The 21,596-nt window shown below is 41.9% G+C and overlaps 1 protein-coding gene across 4 annotated transcripts in view; it reads right to left on the bottom strand.

Moving 5' to 3' along the window:
• Window positions 1–19,254, bottom strand: part of Rptor (regulatory associated protein of MTOR complex 1) — a 348,014-nt gene extending 328,760 nt beyond the window's left edge. For 2 of the 4 annotated variants that reach the window (XM_010618589.3, XM_010618590.3), the window contains exon 1: window positions 18,296–19,254. In XM_010618589.3, coding sequence (XP_010616891.1) covers window positions 18,296–18,457 — 162 coding nt within the window. In that variant the 5' untranslated portion in view covers window positions 18,458–19,254. The remainder of the gene's footprint in view (window positions 1–18,295) is intronic. The other 2 variants (XM_010618587.3, XM_010618588.3) reach the window with 1 other exon arrangement.
• Window positions 19,255–21,596: the final 2,342 nt, after the last annotated feature.

Below are 21,596 nucleotides of genomic sequence, written 5' to 3'. Positions count from 1 at the left end.
GTGGCACACACCTGTAACCCCAGCACTCTAGGAGGATGAGGCAGGAGGATCAAAAGTTTAATCCCAGCTTAGAGAAAAACTGTCTCAAAGCAACACCCCACCCTCCCCGGGACAAGGGATTGAACATAGGTCCTTGCGCTTTCGAGGCAGGCGGCGGAACCACTGAGCTAAATCTTCAGCCTCCCAAAAAATTTTTTTAATAAAAATAAATAAATTAAAATTTTAAAAAGGGCCCTGGGTTTGATTTCCAACACTGGAGTGGGGGGCGTGGGCACGGGGACCCTACGGTACAGGAAATGTAAATTTCCACAAATATAATTCTATTCTTCTCTATCTACCATCCATGTCTATGAATGTATATCTTTCTATAAATTTTATATAGATGAGTAATTACTTTGCATATTTTTTAAAAAAACACACAAATAGGATCATATATTGTTTGTTTTGTGCCGGTTTGTTTTTAATTAATGATATATCTTGGAAACCCCCCTACATCAGCACATCTGGAATATAACTCCGCTATCTTTACCGGTAGCACTGAAAGCTACTGTATGATGTACCACAGCTTAAGTACTCCTTTCTCTGCTGATGGGTACTGGGTTATCTGCAGGTTACTTGCATTCAATAAATATAAAGCAAGTACTGAATAAATGCTGCAATAAACATTCTTATAGAAAATTGGGATAAAAGCCAGTTTTCATATTTGCCTGGATTTATTATTCCTAGATTTTAAAATAGGTTCATAATTCAATAAAGATAATTGCATAAAGTCATTTTATTTTTTGAAAATGCTCATACTACTTTCAGACCACATCTCTAAGTCACAAACAGGAAAAGACCATCTACACAGTCAACCATAATTTAATTAACATAAAATATTTCTCAAAGAAAATTCATATCCAGCAGGAATAATCTGAGCATTATTTCTCAGATATATATAGTTAAGTGAAAACAACAGTATATTCAACTTTAATATGGTAGTGAAATAGATTATAAATTAGGGTCCACTGGATTAAAATTAAGAACAGCAATACAAAACATTAGTATAGCACTACTGCCTCCACCATAGACACAAATGATCAGGGAAAGAGTGTCAGAAGCAAAGGTAGAACAAGGAGCTTTAACGTCCAACCCTGCTCAGTGGCACCAGGTGAGTGTCAGGGATCAGGGCCAAAGGAACTAAGCAAGCTCCACATCCACTCTGGCCTTCAGGTGCCCTTCTGACACCTGGGCTCCTTGACAGCATCTATGGTGAGGATGGCACCTAAATCCTAGAGCCACTCAGTGGCCATTGCTTGATACCTTTCATCACAGGACTAAGGCAGCGCCCAAGCACGTGCACCAAAGAGAAACTCAGAAAAATATGAATCAAACCAGAACTCACAAAAGAAATTCAAATTCTGGAACACAGCAACACACTCTTAAGTTAATTATCAAAGAAGGCAGTCACTGGAAGAGTAAAGGAGGAGGCTGGCAAGCAGGATGAGAAGACAAAGACCCAAACCCAGGCTGGAGGAAATGTGGTCTCATGTCCTATTCCAAAGTTGGCCAGACCCCAACTTCTGGTCATCCCCTACACCTCACTCCACATGAGAGCTGAAGGATTTCTACCTCAAAGCTTACCTGGGCCCCTCGACAATCCTGTGTCTCACCTGAGGTAGGAAACAATACAGAGAAGAAGAATCAGAGATGCACCAACAACAGAAAAGGCTTCTAGAAGGACATGGGCAGAAAATTTCTCACAGACCACAGAGCACAGGAGTAACAAGTTTGACCTTTGAAGCAACTTCATCAGAAAGAAGGGAAAATAACGATCTCTCTACCCTAGTCTGATTTGATAGAGTCCCAGAATTGTTTTAAAGAGAATACTCATTTTGAATGAAATGAGCTTGACCTCTAAAGAAAATGTGAAAGCTATTATTAGATACCTAATCCTTGTCATGATGGCTTGCAAGAATCAGTTCATTTTCTGTAGAGTGTTCACAAACACTGATTTATGTAAAATGTGTCATAAAGTCTAGTTTTTGATACATCTGTAACATTTACCAGGAATTCATTGAACATGGTCATGTAGAGTACAGATGTCAGAAGGACTCCTGTCCTGGGCTGGGAAAGTCATTATGAAGGAAAGGAGGGAGGCAGGGAGGAAAGGAGAGAGGCAGGGAAGGAAGAAGGGAGACAGAAGAAACACAAATTACCCAACTTGGAGCTCCTACTAGAATGGTAGTTGCTGAACCACTGCTGCCCCTTACCAAGTAATGGAAATCCGAGGCCAGCCTGATGTTTCAATAGGTGGCTTCTGTTCAAAATCTTCCAGATATTTAGTCATTTGCAATATGTAAGCCACCGCATAAAAATAGGATAGAGCTGACTAGCTGGGCCACGTGAGTATGTGGACAAAAATACCATGGCAAAGAAGCTCAAGCCAGTGCCCCTCAAAACAGTAAGGACAACCATTTACAGTAAGTCCCCAACTTACAAACATTCGAAAGTTACAAACTTTCACAGATACCAATGGACCTTGCATTATGAACATTCGTAGATGTGAACAAATCACAAAGGTAGCTCATGTGTCCACCATATTCATTTACAGTACTTGTGTATACCTGTATTTGATTTTTTAATGCTTTACACTATATATTTGTATCAAAGGTATTAGACTCACTTTATTGGACTTCAGAATGAATCTGACTTACAAACGTTCCTAAGTCAAGGACTTGCAGTACTGGGCCCTTAACATGCATAATGCATAATGCAGTCCCAGGTCCTTCACAAATATCCCATGGACTCCCTACAACTGTGCTATGAGGTAAGTAGTCTTAGACAGTCTGTAGATGCAAACACTAAGACCAAAAACAGACAGCTAGAGAGCTGTGGAAACAGTTTGGATGAAGGTCAGTTAGACATCAAAGTCCATTATCTCAGATTATAAAGCTTTCAAATCTCAGGAAAAACAAAAATCCATGTAGATTGTCTGACTCTAGCTAAGAAGGGACTTTAGACCATGATAAATCTCAACAAAAGCTGTATTCTGAACATCAGTAAGAAGACTGTAGACACCAGCACTTCTACAGTCTGGTCAAAAATACAATGAACGGTTGGGAGGGAGGTTTTCAGTGAAAGACACACTGTCATTGATCCTCTTTCAAAATATGCCTCTCATTTCAAACACACTATCCCAACATTCTTGCCACTTTCTGAAGCAGTTCTAAAGGTTCTCTTTCATGTCCTTATGAGATGTGATCAAAATGGTGACTGCTGATGGTGTACTGCCATTCAACAGAAAGGTAGCTTGTAAAACATTATCATGCATCTTCATCCACTTTATCCACCAGGATCTTGCACCTTGTGGCTCTTCCTGAAAGTGAAAATGACTGTGAAAAATAAACATTCTGAATCAATTTAGGACACAGAGGCAGCCACAACACTGCAACTAAAGGCAATCACAAAACAGGACTTCCCAGACTGCTTCAGAAAGTGGCAACAAAGACAAGTGTGTTCAATGTGAGGGAGAGTACTTTGAGCAGGATTAGTGGCAATATGCCTTTTACTGCAATAAATTTAATTTAAACATTTATCATATATTCAATGATAAATTGTCAGTGCACAAGGCTGGACTCCTGACTCTGCTACTTGTCAGCCAAAGAATTCATGTGGCTGCCCTCTCCAAATAGCCTCATTCTACTCAACTGTAACAAGATATGCCTGCAGGGGTGGCTGGCAGGATTAGACAGAGCCATGCTATTTTTTAAAATGCAGATTATAAAGAAATACAAAGTGCAGGAGGAGATGGTTCTGCTTTCTCCTTGAAAACAGCAGCTCCTAGCCCACCTGCAGGTGGAGACACTACGAGAACCATAACAACCTAGCTAAGACACATATTTTGACTCAGATAAATTAGGACATTATTTCCCTTATAATGTTTACTTTCTTAGTAAATTTCATTGAAGTGGAACCGAGATGAGTGCCATGAGTGCCATCTCCTACTGTGCTTCAGAAAGTCTTTCCTCCCCATAGCTGGACTCCACGCCTTCCCAAGGGCAAGTCCTTCGCTCTACACTGCAATCAGCCAATCCACGCCAGTCTCTCTGGGTTCAGGTCTTGCCACCTCACCCCACTCTTCTGCAAACCCTCATGGGCTGAGTGAAACATGGTCCCAAAAAACTATATACATATCTCAAGTTTGTGTACTGTGTCCACCACACAAGTCTGCAGGTACATTTTGCAATTCTATCCAGGGTTATAAGTCTATACCAGTGATGGCAAATTATGGTACGCATGCCACAGCAGGCTATTTGTATCACTAAAAGCTCTAAAGGGTTCTCCACCACTGGTCTATACCCTTCCCGCTCCCACAGGAGCTGGTAGAGCAGAGGGCACTTGCAAGATCAAAAAACAAGAGACAAACAGGTGAATGCACATTGTACATCTAAGGAGATGGTGTAACTGCTGTCTGCCAGGTTTAGCCATTAACACCTGTATTCCTCCAGAATCGGGTAACGTAGACTCATGAAGACAACCGGCTTTAAGTGTATGTTACACCACCCATGAGCTCTAGCAAACAATGTAACCTCTCTTGCCTCAGTTTCTTCAATCATAAATAAGTTGATGACAGAGTTGTTATGGAAACTAAATGGACTGTTACTATGGAAAGCCAAATCAATGCCTAACATATCGTAAGTACTACTTAAAATGAAGCCATGCTTACTGTGATTTCTAGAGGCAAGAAAAATGTTAAGAGTCAACAGCTGGGCCAGGGATTTAGCTCAGTGGCACCCCGCTTGCCTTGCAAGCGCAAAGTCCTAGTTTGATCCCTGGTACTGCAAAAATAACAAAACAAAAAAACAGTCGACAGCTGCAGAAGCGGTTCTCAAGTGAGGTGATGGCTCCCGAGTACGCATTTTATTATCATACTTCAGTTCTCACAAGGTTAACGATACCAAAAATATAATACAGTCAGAAGGGCTGGAGGTGTTGCTCAGTGGAAAAGCATGCACAAGGGCCTGTGTTCAATCCTCAATACCACAGGGGGGAAACAAACTATCAAAGATATATTCAATTAGCCCTTTATATCCTTGGGTTTTGCATCAACCACTTCAATCAAACAGAACAAAACATTCTTTCAAAAATGTGTCTCTACTGAAGATGTGGAGACTTTTTTCTTATCAATATGCCCTAAACAATGCAGTAGAACAATTATTTACATATCAATACTGCATTTGCTATCATAAGTAATCTAGAGGTAATTTAAATAAAAGATCTGCACAGGTTATATGCAAATCTACATCATTTTACATAAGAGACTTGAACTTCCTTGGATTTTGGTATCCATGATGTGGGTTCCTAGAATCAATCTCCACAGATACTGAGGGGTGACTATCTGCTCTCTGAATTCAGAACAATAATTTACATGGAACAGATAATCCAGTTTTGGGGAGTGGGGAAAAAGGAAGACAGAGAAAAAGGAAATACACCAAAATATTAACAGTGGCTTAATAGGATTTTATATATTTTTATTTTCATTATGTTTTTATATTTTCCAAGTATTTTATATTATTTTGTAGTCTGAAGGAAAAAAGTATGTTTTTAAGGAATTGAGTTACTCCAATAAAAAATGTTAAAGTTTTGTTATAATTTTTTATCATGGCCAGACATAGTGGCACAAGCCTATAATCACAGTTATTTGGGAGGCTAAAGCAGGAAGAAAGCAAGTTCAAGTGCAGCCTGGACTACAGAGTGAGGCCCTGTGTCTAAGAAGAAGAAAAGAAGGGGGAAGGGGAGAAAAGAAAAGCCTGAACCGAATCTGTTCACTGTGCACTATGACAGCTCCTCACCACACTTCAGCAGTGGCAAAAGAACAGATGAAGGCCAGAGGCCAGGGGCTGGGGCTCAGCCATCATTTTACGCAAAACTTTCAACAGGTCCCACACAAAATGCCCTCTAAGGAAAACTCCCAATCTCCACAACAAGACACTCCTCCTTCCAGTCCTGCAGGCCTGCTATGCCTTGTTGTCTCCCACATCCAGACACACAGCTATGCATCACCCCTCCACTTCCGGGACCCAATCGCTAAGCACCATCAGTCCTGGCTCAGAGGTGCTGGACCTGCCATGCCTCACTGGCTCCCCTCTAGCCCAAGCTGCCACCAGTTCCCTTATCCTCAGGATGCTCCTGATCCACCCAACTCCTGTACGCATTCACACACATAAACACACATACATTCAATGACACATACACGTATATACACCACATACACCAAGATGCTAAACATATAATATGCACAGACATACATACCTACACATACACATTCACATACATAGGCATATATGCTCATCCATAACACATATATACACTCTCAGAGAACAAACACATGGTACACACTCATACACATATACACATGCCTGTACTCACACACATATTCTCACACATACACACCCTAGATACATACTCCTAATACATTTATATACACATTCTCATACATACTTGTACATACATGCCCACACGTACACATTCTCACACATACACATACATACGGTACACACTCACAGATGTACATATACTCATCCACACATTCACATTCACACCCCACTCTGCAGTAAGAGGAATCCTTCTGAAATGTAACCCTTACCATGTCACTACCCTGCTTTAAAAACTTCTTGAATTGTCAGATAAAATCCAGATTCTTATAGTCCTAAAAAGCCTGCTGGGCTATGTGCCCTCCAAGCTCACAGACCTAGTAGCACTTCTCTTCTCTGCCCTGTTCAATGGTTATGGATCACCTACTCCCCGCCCATCTCTGTGAGCAGCTGGGGACACAGCATGAACAACATCAAGCCTCAGTTTCCAACACACAGTTTGTTATATATAACAAGTGAAAGACCAAGTATTGAAGCAGTGGTAATGCAAGGTCAGGAAACAAAGCCAGGACAGAGCACAGAGTGACCAGATGACAGGGGTAAGCGGCAGGAGCGCCACCTTCCACAGAAGAAAGAAACGTGTCTCCTAAGAGGCTCCAGGCTCACCTCCTGCTTCTGCACTGCCTGACTATGCCACCTGAGCCTCCCACCATCTCCCTTATCCACCCAGCTAATTCCATTCACCTTCAGAATCCACTCAAAGCTCCTCCTTCCTCGGGGCCGGGGATTTAGCTCAGAGGTGCCGCTTCCTGTCTCGCAAGAACAAGGTCCCAAGTTCGATCCCCAGTACCAAAAAAAGGCTCCTCCTTCCTGGAAGCGGTCCTCCATCCCTGCACCCAACAGCCTGGGTATGCCCACACATCCCCTACCTCCTGTGGTGTCGATCTATCTTCCCTAGCAATTGGCAAATGCCTTAAAAGTAGGAATTATTGTCCAGGGGTTTGGCTCAGTGGCTGAGCTGTGCCCAGCATGTGTGAGGCTCTGAGTTTGACCCCCAAGACCAAGGAAAAATAGCAGAGATTATTCTCCAATGTATCTTCAACACTTAGCAGGGTGCCTGGCACATAGGTTCTCAATTAAGTATTATTTGAATTACTAATGTCTATGGAGTAATTATTTGAAAATTAACTGCCCTTTTCCTGCCATCTCACCAAAGCACAATGATTTTCACAGACTCCCTCCCACACTAGCACAGGGCTCAGGCAAGTGCCCTGTACACAAGAGACACCATATAAAGAGAGGGCAGAATTCCATCAACCACTACCTGTCATTCAACTGTGGGTGGATAATTACTACATTGTGCTTCTCCCTGACTTTTTACAAGGATGGCACTTTTTAAAGTAAGTTCAAGACCCACAATCATGTCTCATGTCCCTATGTCCCACACCATCCCAAGCTCAGTGCCAGAACATTTATGTAAATGATATTAAATGTTTACTAAAACATGATTTCCCCACAAAACATTGACAAACCCTAGTCACTTTTTGTTGTTTGTCTGTTTTTGAGACAGGGTCTATTTCATCCACACTGGCCTTGAACTCACTAGGTAAGCAAGAATGGCTTCAAACTCCCAACACTCCTGCCTCACCTCCCAAGTGCTGGATTACAGGGATGAGCCATCACAACCAGTCTATTATTTGTTTTTAATAGCAAAAGCTAATAGTTCATGTTTGTGCAGTTCAATGTAGATATAGTTTACCTCAAACCCTGAATGTAAGTGAATATACACCCAACTGCTATGGGTTAGCAATACTGAGACTTCCTCTATACTCCTGGCTTGGGCAAAAGATTAAATGAGGACCATGGAACCAGTTCCTCATTGGTGGGGAGGAGTAGCAAGCAAGAAGAGCAGAGCAGAGGGTAGGTAGCCAGTGGTAATGGGTGGCACTGAAGCTACCTCTGTGCATTCATGGTGTTCAATCTGAAATAAAAATCGACAGACACCAACCTCTCCACCCAAGCCTTTCTTCTTAAGAGTGCCCGCCAATGATGTGAGCACACCCAGTGCCCACATCTTCACGACTAAATTCCATTCTCATGTGCTCACTCTGGCAGCACATATACTAAATTCCACTCTCATAACAGAAACCAGAGTTTCTGGGAGAAAGGTGACTTCTAGGACCAAGCAGAGAGTTAACAGTGTGTGCCTGGAACATCTTTCTATAAAGGAAACTAAGACAGTACTTAACACTGGCATGTGAAAGGGGCAAAAGGGAAAACATGACAAGGCAAGAAACCCACTAATAATAAGAAACCAAAAAAGCAAAGATAAGAATACTGGGACAAAGCAGTACCAGAAAGTCACATGGCTACTCAAAACATATAATCTCAACCTAAATATGAGGGAGGCATTAAAGAAATGCTACCAATATTCTCTTTAGAAGTGTCAAGGTCAACAAATTTATAGACAGAAAGTGTAGCAGTAAAGCTAGGCATTGTGGTATGTGCCTGTAGTCCCAGCTTCTCAGGAGATTGCAGTAAGAGAATCACTTGATCCCATGAATTTGAGGCTGGCCTACGTAACATTGCAAAAATTTCCAGAAAGAAGCAAAGAAAGGGAAAAAGAGCAAGGGAGGAAGAGAGAGAGAGAGAGAGGCACATAGAGGAAGGGAGGGAAGAGGGAAGGAAGAGGAAGGGAAGGAAGGGAATGTAGCTGTGGGGTATGGTACTTAACCCAGCATATTCAAGATTCAAACCCCTGCACCCCAAAATGATGGGGTGAAGTGAAAGGGGGCTGTAGGGAGCAGTGCTTACCAAAGGCTGAGAAAAGGAGAGAATGAGAGATGAAAGTTTAATGAGCATGAAGTTTCAGTATGGGAAGAGGGAAATTGCACAATGCTCTTGCAGCTTGGATTGTAAGTGGCCACAAAGGTCCATGCAGGCTTAGCCCTATTGGGAAGTGATACACTTTAGGAGGTGGACTAATGAGAGGTCTTACAGCCTTTGAGGCACACCCTGGAGGGGAGTAGTGAGACCCCAGCCCCCTCCTTTCTCCTTTGCTTCCTGGCTAGGAGGGAAGCAGTTCTGCCCCACCACATGCTCCTGCCATGATGTGTTCTCTTGTCACAGGCCTAAAAGCAATGGAGTCAAATGATGATGGACTGGAACACCTGAAACCATGAGCCAGAATACTCTTTTCTCTTTATAAAATGATCATCTCTGGGATTTGTTACAGTAACAGAGAACTGACCAACCACAAACAACAATGTCAATGTACTTAATACCACTGAACTGTACACTTAAAGATAGCTAAAGTGGTATATTTTACCACAGTTTAAAAAAAAATCAAAGTCAGAAAATTCTAAGAAAGCTGAGAAACTCTTCTAGATTCAAGCAGACTACACAAAGTAATGTAATTCTGGGGCCGACGATTTAGCTCAGTGGTTCCGCTGCCTGCCTTGCAAGTGCAAGGATTTGAGTTCAATCCCCGGTACCAAAAAACAAACAAAAAAAACAAAGTAATGTAATTCTGAATTACCCTACTCAGGGGTAATCCTGCTAAAAACTGCTAATGAAGTAACTTTTGGGGGATAAATAACAACATTTTAATGTGAACTGTGGTTAGTAATAGTATTAGATATCAATGATAAATGCCCTGGTTTTTACCTGTGCTGTGGTTCCCAAGGGAATGCCCCAATTCTTCAGAGATACACACACACACACACACACACACACACACACACACACACACACACAGGAGCCAAAGGGACAGGTTCTTCAGCTCACTCTTGAGTGGAGACACACACACACATATTTAGGAGTGAAAGGGGACAGGATCTCCAACAAACTCTTCAACAGTTCAGGGTAAAACACTGTATTTACATAGGAAAACAGAAAATCATAAATAAAATGAGGAAAGACACAAACATGTGGTGAGTCTGGGTTAAGAGTATATGGGAGTTCATTATACTATTCTACAGTTGTTCTGTACATTTAAAATTATACTAAGATCTAAAAATATAAAATAGTACTAGTGAAAAACAAATGACACAACTAAAAAATACTGACGGTTGGTTAAAATTAAAACTTGTTATCAATGACTGTTTCCTCTTGGGCTGTTTCCTGTTCTGCCTCCAAAGGCATGAAAATGCTGTGCAGAATCACACTTCCCAGTGCCTGACAAGTTCAGGGCTGAAGAACACGTTATAGCATTAATATATAAGGCCAACATTTACCAGAATAGCATTTTCTACATTTTTAATTAGATTTAAAAGAAAGAGGTGTCAAACTTCAGCTCTACTGAAACAAGTCTTGTAGGTGACCAAAGTACCTTTTTAATGTCTTTGGGATAAAATGATAGAGCTGGAAACCTGGAGAACATCATCTATATATAATCCACATGCTATCTTGTTAAGACTCTAGCTTTAGAATTCTACAAGGTGATAATGAGGAGGAAATGTTCACATCCATTTCAAGACTCTTCCCACCGCATGTTGTTCAAAATGGAACATGGCACATTTTTTTAAGCAGACTGTTTTAAATCAAGGTGGATGGTTCTCTGTGACTCCTAAGACTCATATGAGATACATGCTAAGGAAAGCTCAAACACTTCAAGTATAATGAAGACAGAGTGGCTGAACCACCAGACAGTTGACACTGACTTGTAGATTCTGCCACTCATTAACTCCGCATTCCAACCAGAGCTCCGACCACAGTACAGAATCCGTATCATAATCTCTAGCCCTACTGTGTCTGCCTCTTTTCAGGCCCTCTTCACCCTCCACAGCAATTGAGATCTTTGGAACACAAATTTGTATTTGGCATCCCCAGCTTAAATTTGGAAGCAGCTCCCCATCACCGACTACATTAGCTGTTGGTTCCTTCAACGTGAACGGTGGATACTCATAAATGGGGCTGCACATGGATGACTTTCTTTACATGCAATCAAGGTGTTCCTGGTAAAAGCGTTATTCTTTCTCATCCGTAAACAATATGACTGACACATACATCAGTGAATTACAGTTAGGTACTAACATCTGCTGTCCTCCTAGGAACAGGGTCCTTGGAGGACATGGCACACTGCAAGGGAACAATCAGCCTTCGCTGAACTGAATTAAAGATTTTTAGCCACTTCCCTGCCAGACTGGGTCTATTTTCCTCTACTCACAGAACAAGATCCTACTGAGTGATGGAGTGCTGGTGTGACTCCCTCTGCCCACACACCCTGAAGTCTGGAGCCACTGCAGACCCTCACAGTGGCTGTTACAGCTGCATGTCAGACAACACCTTGCCAACCACACAGGTGCTTCACAAACACTGCACAGCTCCAAGTCTAAAGAATGGGAAAAGCGTAGTAACTAGATCTTCCAGCCTCCTACCGTCAGTTCAAGTCACTGCTTGACATCCTGGCCAACCCCTGACCTCCTGAGGCCCTACTCTGTGATTTGTTTGATGCCCACATTCTTTTAACTATACTCGCAACTCTCAAACATCTGACAGCAGCCCCTTTGTAATCTTAAAGCTTCTTAGAGATCCCCCAAGAGCTTTTTTATGAGCTATATTTATCAACATTTTCCATATTAGGAGTTAAAACAGAAAAAGTATGTTTATTAATTCATTTAAAAGTAATTATAAAGTCATTACATATTTACATTTCTATGGAAAATAACTATACTTTCAAAAATTCCTAGTGAAACAAGTGGCACTGTTTTACTTTCTTGCAAATCTCTTTACTATCTAGCTTTACAAAAGAAAAGTAGATTCTAATTTTAGTACATGTGCTAATGAAGCAAGCACAAGACAGCTAGATTCTAATACTTCCCTTCGCATTCAGAATAGTATATTATTTGAAATTACATCAAAACTCAGATAAGTGGTAGTTTCTTAAACTTTTGTTGTAATCTATACAAATGGAATATGAAATAGAAGATCTATCAAAGTGAAAACACATAAATGAATACTGAAACCCACCGGTATGACCATGAATGTATCACTTGCCCATGGGTGATTCTGCATTATCATGTGTTGGTCATTTGGAAATACAAGCCAGGTAGGTTGGTGTATACCTGCAATCCCCAGTGCTTAGAAGGCTGAGGCAGGAGGATCACCAACAAGCTTGAGGTCAGTCTGGGCTATGTTGTGAGTTCAAGACCAGTCTGAACTACATGGCGAGACACTTGTCTCAGAAAAAGAAAAAGAAAGAAAGAAATACTAGTTCATTGACATATGAAGATGTTTCAAATGTGGACACATTTCCTTCTGTAATAGTAAAAAAGAAATCATACTCATTCATGTCACCATATTCTCCACCAGAAGAATCTTTAAGTATGAGGGAGCTGTCAAGCTCACAGACAGAGGTATAAGATTCCTATAACTTGAATTTTCAACTGAAAGTTCAAATTTTCTCACTGGCAAAAAATATTTCCAGTTGCTTTCCTTACAGCGGGAGCTCACATAGTTCATTGTGAGCACATGCATACCAGCTACCCCAGCCTGAGGACAGGCTGCATCCAGGGAAGCAGTGGCTGGCAGGTCTGCAGCTCTGACTGCCACACAGCCACAGGGCTCATGTGCAGCAGAATGGTCACTGCACCAGGTACTGGGCTCAAGAGCTGAAACGCAGTAAAACTAAATACTTTCACCACTTTACCAAAGACATTCTCAGAGCCTGGAATTTTTTTTGTTGTTGTTTTTAATGCAGGTGAATAGCAAAGAAAACAGTAACCTCTAGTGCAGTTTGCCACCAATGTCTGGATTCAAGCTAAGGCAGTTTTACACACTGCCACTTTTACACCATCAATGCCAACATCCCCAGAGGGGAAAAAGCCACTAATGTCTTCTATTACCATGAGAAGATAGTTCTGACCTCAGGAATCCCTGAAAGGGTCTGGAAGAATCCCAGAAGTACAAGGACTGCGCTGAGCAGACTGAACCAGTCCACACTTTCAGCACTGTTCTCAGTCCGCTTAATACTGGTCTACCATCTACTTCCACATCACCATCACCACTCATGATGAGCTCCCAATATATTCTGTTTCAGACCCATGACCTCTTAATACAAATACTTTAGTTGAGGCATTATGATACATTTAGCTTTGTTGTTTTTTTCTTTAAATGGGCTTCCCCTCGTTGCTAACCTGCAACTTATGTGACTTCAAGCAAGCCAATTAAAGCCTCAGCTTTTCCATGAGTAACAGAGATAATGATCCCTAAGCAACTTACCATGCTACCGAGCCCAAAGAGAGGTAATCTAGGCATTGGTGGTAGGTACAGTAGTAAGCATAGCTGCCTTCCAAAGAGAGGTAATCTATGTGGGAGTTCCCTGTAAATGCTTCACTTTTTCATCAGTTCATTCTTGTTTAATCCCTAGTATAGACCAAACACTGAACTGTGATATAAAATAATTAAATCCTCACTATATGATAAAGAGCTCACTCTTTTCTGGGTAAGGGAATACGGAAAAGAGTACCAGAGAAATACAGTGATCACAGGTGGTCCTGATTGCCCGGGTGGCTGCTTCACACAGGTGTCCAGGGAGGTCTCAGGAAGTGACTATGACCTGAGTGTGATGAGGAGGAACTAAGTGTGCAAAAGATTAGAGGGAAGTGTGTTCCACAGCTTACTATCCAAGAAACAGAAAAGGCAGCCAGGCACCAGGCATGAAGGCACGTAAACCAGGAGAGGAGTTTGCATTCTATTCCAAGCCTTAGGAAGCCAGTGGAGAGCATCAGTAAAGAAGTAGCGGAATCTGATTTACACCTTTAAAACACTCCTTAACCACCACATGAACAATCAATTGTAGGACAAGAGTGGATGTAGAGAGACCAGTCAGGACATGGCTGTAGTCATCCAAACAAGAGATGGAGGGTGCCTAGATTAAAATAACAGTGGCAGAGCAAAATTAAACTGCCCAATAAAAGATATGCTTTGGAGGTAAAGTTGACAGATTTTACTGATGAAATTGGATAGGGCAATGAGAGGAAAGAATTATGGATAAACTCTGGATTTGCAGCTTCATTAACTGAGTGGATGGTGGTTGTGGTCCACTGTGATGGGGAAAACTAAGGTAAAGCAGGGAACAAGGCACCTGGGCCAAAAGAATAGACGTAGTCAGGACTAAAGACTAGGGTAAGGATCACTGGCATGTTGACAGCATTAGAAACCATGGGCCTTGATGAAATTAGCTCATCAGAACAGACCAAGTCCCCAGGCACCCCCTACCTAGGTGCCAAGCAGCAAAGGAGTCTGAGGAAGAGCCATCAGTGACCAAGAAGAAAATCCAGAGTTTTATGTAAACACAGAGGTGAGTGAGGAAAGACAGAGTAGTCACTTGTGTGTGGAATGGTGCTGAGTGGTCAAACAGGTTAAGGATAGAGAAGCGACCTTTAGATTCAGCAACAAATGATGGCCATATCAAAAGCACTCTCCATGGATTAGAACAGAGTCTAACTGGAATAGTTGAGGAGAGGATGCAAGGTGAGGAATCAGAAGGGATTAGTAAAGGACTATAAATATCACTATCTTGGTTCAAAAGACACCCTGAACACTTTACTGTCCACATCCTAGTTTAATATATCTATTTTTTTCTCCACAGCCTATTCAAAAAGTATGTCTATAAAGCAACGCAACTGAACCTCGAGACTGATTTATGAAACAAGCCTCTTCGTTTTACAGTTACATCTCCTACACACAGACAGAACATGTCTGCCAAGATGCTAAATGTGTACATATAACAAGTCTGAGAATGGCCCTCAACATGCATGTAGGAAGTATGTCTACTGATGGACCTAAATGCATGTAGCTATAGCATATCTGTTAATGGTTTCTTTCACAGCAGTGGCTATCAAGCCATTACCTGATTCCATCCCACATATTCCAGGCAAGAGATCCATCAGAGACCATTTATTCCCACCTGCTCGATTTCCAATGGGAAAAAGAACTCTGTAACAACTGTAAAGTATCACAGTAAAAAACAACTGGGAGATATATATATGTGTGTGTGTTTAGGCATAAGTCCATGAATGATTCTTTTGGAATCGTAATTGTTTGAAAATTACAAGCCAAAAATACTATTGATACATGTATGCATCGTTCACTTTACAAAGAATAAACCAAATAACAAACTTATTTGACAATAACAATATTAAGCTAAAAGTTGCAGAAATGTAAAGAGTAATTAAGATGTGCTAATTGTGGCATTTGAAAACCAGAAATGACTCAAAACAAAGGCTATATAAATTCCAACTGAGAATGGGCAAGTAGTGTAACTGAAAGGATGGCAGATGCCAAGGTACAGAAAAACCTCTTGGAGTTGCAAGTCAACTTTGGTGAAGGTATCAGTTTTAGGAATCTGTAACAAGGCCACTAAACAAAATACCAATAAGTAACCATTAATACATATAAAATAAATGGAATTGCACAACACTCTCTGGGAGAAGCAAGAACTGAGCACACACACAGGATAGTAAATGACACCCAGAAAGTGGTAGGTTTGGCTCCTTGGAAAGCAAGCCCACACATGCTGCTTTACAAAGATGCTGCTCCATCAGGCTGCCACACCCGGCACAGTGGGACAGGTTGGCAGAACACCTGGCTGCTCAAGACAAGTGTTGGAACAGCTGCAATCCCTGCAACCACAGATCAAAAGAATAACCTGCTGGCCCAGAACCGTCTCACAATTGGAGTTTCTTTAGCCTGCAATGTTGGACTGCTTTGTATTGTATAGTATCTGAATTTGCACTAAGATTTTAAAACTGGAAGACTCCGTGGTTTTTTAAAAAAAGAAAACCTTTTCTGCTTCTCAAAAACAGCAAAGACCAAGACCCAGCTGTCTCTTTAGCTGTGGCATGTATGCTCCAAAGATTCACTATCTCCTCCAGAAAATCTACCAGACACTGAGTCATATATATGTCTGCTGCCATTTGCCTTTGAATCTGTGCTGTAACTCTGCTTAAATCTAGCCTGTTCCATTTGTTCATGCTGCCTTCCAATTCTTCACCATTTGAATTTGCAACCGTTATCTCAGGGTATGTTGAAAAGGTCCCCTAATGGTCTACCTGAGAAAAAGACTACAAAGGTTCTTTAACAGCTAAAAATGTTAGCTACTGATGTTCTCCACTGAACAACTTGTAAAAGTCAGAGAAAGCAAACTTTCTCCCTGCTCTTTTCAAAATGGCAATCTCAATATGTACAAAGATTCATAGAATTTTGTTGTTGTTGTTGCTGTTGTTGTTTTAGTAACCTAAGAAGAGTTTATTTGGAGATGTTGACCATTCATAAATTAATTCTTAAGTTAAAAGGTCAAATATATATCCAATGGGCTGGAGATAAAGTTCAGTGACAAGAGTGCTAGCATCATAGCATGTACAAGGCACTGGGTTTGATCCCCTGCATTGTCAAAAAAAACAAAACAAAACACTCACTCAATCTGTTTTGAACAGTTTGATAATAGGTTTAAGGTAGCAGAAGGAACCACATTTCAAAAGAACAACCTAAGCTAGACCTGGTGGCCCATACCTGTAATACCAGCATTCTAGGAGGCTGAAGCAAGAAGACTGCAAGTTCAAACTCATCCTAGACAATTTAATGACTTAAGAAGACCATGTTTCAAAATTTTAAAAAAAAAATTTTTTTTAAACAGCTGGGAATATAACTCATCGGTTCAATTCCCAGTACCCCCCAAAAAAAGTGCTCCAAAGAGAAAAAAAATTAGAATAAATTGCTTCAAAATACTTCTCTTATGCGCCGGGAACTTAGCTCAGTGGCACCATGACTGCCTTGCAAGTGCAAGGTCCTGAATTTGATCCCCAGTACCTCAAAAAAAAAACAACTTTTCTTGTGCATAGCAATTACAAAGGATTTTAACTATATAATTACTATTAAAGATATCGATAAGGCAGCCTTTATACAACCTCTACCACTGACTAATTTTACTCCTTAAACTGCTTTTAGATTATAAAATTTTTCCTAACCTTTTAAAAATAAACCAAATGAAGAACTGAAGTATTGGTTACTAGTGACTGACTGGCTAGAACTACCAAAAGTTTTCAACATCATACACTAAAAAACAATAATCTTCTATAAGCATACACACAGCCTAGAGTAAATTACACATTATAACACCAATTTCTCCTTTTCTACCACTCACACAAATGAAAGCAGCCTGGAAGGAGAAAACCACATAAAAAGAAATTATAAGTAGGCATATGTGCTTTGGAGACCAGGAAATAGATATGGTTGACAAAGGACAGAGGGGACAAAATTGGCTATTTTCTTTCCTGTCACTGTCCAAACTGCAACACCATGTGAACCCCCCCAAAAAAAGCCCGGATCAAGTTCCAACCTATCATGCCCCACCTCTTTAATTTCCATAAAAGTGATTCTGTATCAAAATCACAGCAACAAGAAACCACATAAAAGGAAAGCTGGCTATGACACAAACTGTTCAGAAGACTAGGATGAAGCCACTGTAACTTTAAAATAACTTTGCTCTAATTTGTTACTAGCTGAACATTTTTCAGTAATCTTGTTTCTTAGCATAGTATATCAGACTTCTACATTTCACCCAGCCTATTTTTTTAATTAAAAACAAAAACAAAAAAACTAGACTAACCACAAAAGCAGACCAACCACACAGATACAAGTATTATTCCCCAAGGTGTCTTTCCTCCAAGTGTTAACAGCACAAAGTACATCAAAGAAATTTGTTTAACTTTGGGCTGAATTAAAACTTCATTTGAATTAATAGGAGAGTGAATAACGACTACTCAAAACAGTTTTTCCCATTTTCAACCAAAAACTGGAGTCTGAAATGATGTTTGCTTTTTATCTGATTAACAACATGTGGTCAAGCAGTGACGCTTTCCCAAGGACACTCTGGCTCTGAACTTTCTTCGTCAGAAAAATGACAAGTCCCAGGGATGCCGTGGGAATTCACTTACCCGATCCTTCATCCTCCAGCTCTGTGCTAGGGATTTGGAGCCTTCAATTTTCTCACAGTGTCTCTTTTTCATAAATGCCAAAGGCAGATTCCAGTCTGTAAGGTCGGCCTCATCTTCCTCCCCGAGTCCCAAAAGGGGCGACTGCAGCATCTCGGACTCCATCAGGGGGGGAGGGGGTGGGGGAGTCCTGGGCAGTAAGCGCTCGAGAACCTCCAGCCTTAAAAACTAGTGTGTACCAGAATTAATGAAATAAAATATGGGAGGGGGAGCCAAAAAGTAATGGATGAAGTGTTCGGAAATTTGTATCTCAACTCTGCGCGGGAAGTCGAAGCGGGGGTGGAAGAGCTGATGGGAAATGGGCAGCCCAGAGAGCTCCGCACAGACACACGCACACTCAGATCCCCGGCCACTGTCTGCTCCTGAGGCTGTCAGTTCTCAGTAGAACTTCGAGCGGAGCTGTCAAAGGCGTGAGAGACTTCGGGCTTCAAGATGACCCTGCTCGGCCTCCAACGCCTGAGCAGATCCGAGGACTGTCGGGCCGTCTGCTCTGGCGCAGACTCGCCGCCTGCGCCGTCTGAACTGAGGTCTCCGGCCAAGGGGAACAGAGTCTGAGCGTCTCGGTCTAGTCGGGCCACGCTCAGCCCTGTGGGTCCCGCACTCGCCTCAGCTGCTGCAACCAGAGCCAGCCCATCGTGCTCACCCGCAACCGGTTCCTCAACCCCGGGTTCGCGAGGCCTTGCTGGCCCTGGCCTTCGGCCCCGTAGCTCCCTCCTGCCTGTGAACAAGTCCCGAGGAACGGGCCACACGGACGCGCGGAGAAAAAGGATAATGTGGTCTTACTGGGTTAGGGGAGTTTTGCCCTTTGGTTGGGAGCTACAGTGAAACTCCTCTCATCAGCGCATCAAGGAGGACGCCATATTGCCAAGGCCCAGCATGCTCCGCGATCTACGGTGCGACCAACAAGCCAAACCTTTTCGAGCGTTCTCGCTCCGGGTCTCTCAAGAAGTCTCTGTCCCCGTTGCCCTGGTGACCGCGGTCTGGTTTTCTTCGTATACCCCCCTTCTTTCTGTAGATGCATGTTACCAAAGTCAATCTGAGATCGAAGCTATGTCCACTTACTTATTTATTTTTAAAAGATTTTTGCTACTACAAATGGAGCTACACTTCTAAATTAAAGAAATCGACCACATTGTTTCTTCCAGATTTTGAAAAGGTTGCAAAAACTTCAGAAAAAAACCACTGATAATATCACAAAAGATTGGGGGTTTTGATTGGCTTGTGGTGGGCACATAGAATCCTCCACGGTGTCAAGTCTTTGTTGTTGTTGTTGTTGTTGTTGTTTGTTTGTAATTTTTCCATAGAAAACCAAGTTGAAAAAAAAACTATTTCAATTTTTTGTTTAATCCATCTTGTTCCTGATGTTTCTTCTTATTTTAATACAGTTTCGTGTGCAAATAATTAAAATTGTAGATTTCTATGCATAGAGGTAAGCCTGCATTACTTCATTTGTGTATTTCAGTTTGGTAAATTTTGCCTTCTTACAATATGTGGATTACTGTGTTAGTACAGCTGGGAATGTAAAACCAAATGGCAGTGGGCTGAGGGTGTAGATCAGTGGTATGGTGAGCCTAACACAGAAGATGCCCTGGATTCAACACAACACACAAAAAAAGAAAAGAGGAGGGGGGGATCTGAATGTGGCATGCAGTGCCTGCCAAAAACACACATCTAGTCATTAAAGAGAACAAAGACAGACAACGAAATCCAGGCTTTTCTGCCTTCTCTGCTGTCAGGCTTTGGTGCCAATATAGCCTTGGTTACATTATTTTCCATCTCTGTGACCTTGGGCAGTCTCTTAACAGTCTTAGTTTCCTAAACTATAAGATTTGGATAAGTATTACCCCTTTGAAAGAACAAAATTAACTCGTGAAGGTTTAGTGCACAGTAAGGGCTCCCTGAATGTTAGCATGAACAGGTCTTTGGCTACTGCAGTCTAGCACCTGTGTGTCTCATTGATCTAAAGCCTCAGATTGGTCCCCGCTAGATACCTTCTCTCTCTCTCTCAAGTGGTATCCCAGGGTTGGGTGCCATGTGGTAGTCCATATCCAGGTGGCATCATCTGCATTCCTTGCAGCCTGAAACTAATGTGACAATCCCAGATCATTCTCACCCACCACACAGCAAGTGTTTAATAAAGTTCTTGGGCCAATTATCATTCCAAATATTCATATGGTTATTGCATCCCACTGAGTTCATAGAATGGCCCACCATGCAGCAGGATTCCACTGGATCGCTGGAATGAACTTTGGAGAGAATATTGTTTCCTGTCCCAAGATCTGGCTAGTTTTATGCAATCATCCTCTCACTGAAATTCAGGGCAATTCAAGAGAACACTGAATAAGTTTAACCTTCTCTTTCCCCGCTACCTGTTGCCAGAGAACAGCCATGGTTACCAGCAGACAATTGGGAACCGCATGGAATCAAGAACACCCCATTTTCACCTGATGACATCAGAATGATTCCTGCCTCTGCTTTGTCACCTGCCTTTCTCTTACAGCCCTAAAGTAGGCATCATGGTAGACAGAAGCCCTCCTACAACCCTGGACTGCACAAAGCTCTGCTCCAAGCACTCTTGCAGGAAGCCACAGCTACAGAAAAGCAAGTGTTAACCCTTTTCATTCCTGAGCAGCTCTATGTCTAGGAAACCCCACTTCATCTCTACACTCTCTTGCGAAGGGTGTGACCTTGAGAGAATTCCACTTGCCTCATGGGATATTCTGAGTAAAAAGTAATAAGTCAGCCCATTGAAATCTAAATCCAGCAGGTGATCAGAATCACCCAGAAAATTAAAAATCCAAATGCCCAGGTTCCACCCTAGATAGATCTGCTCCATCTGAGGGAGCAGGAAAATAGGTTCAGGGTTTGTTTTTAATAAAGTAACCCAGGTGATTACATAAAACCAGACAGATTTGGAGACAGGAAATTATATTCTGTCCAACATCCTACCCAGTGATCCAGTTCTAGCCCCATGGTGGGTCTTCCATAAACATTCACACTTAATAAATAAAGGCTATGAAGCAATTGTCCAAACTTCCATCTAATGGAGCAAAACAAGCTCTTTCCCTCCCAGAACAGCAAGGCAAAGCCACCCTCGGCTGTTTCACATATGTGACCCAGAACCAGAAGAGCACCTGGGTCTGTGTCTTGGTCTGAGGATAGGGACACAAACACACACACACACACACACACACACACACACCCACCCCACACACACACACACAACGTGCCCTCTCTCCACACA

This window comes from Fukomys damarensis, unplaced genomic scaffold (genome assembly GCF_012274545.1).
Source record: "Fukomys damarensis isolate Sample0158 unplaced genomic scaffold, DMR_v1.0_HiC HiC_scaffold_23, whole genome shotgun sequence".
Taxonomy (NCBI): domain Eukaryota; kingdom Metazoa; phylum Chordata; class Mammalia; order Rodentia; family Bathyergidae; genus Fukomys; species Fukomys damarensis.
The sequence above is the reverse complement of the archived record's forward strand: the minus strand, read 5'-3'. Positions and strand labels throughout refer to the sequence as shown.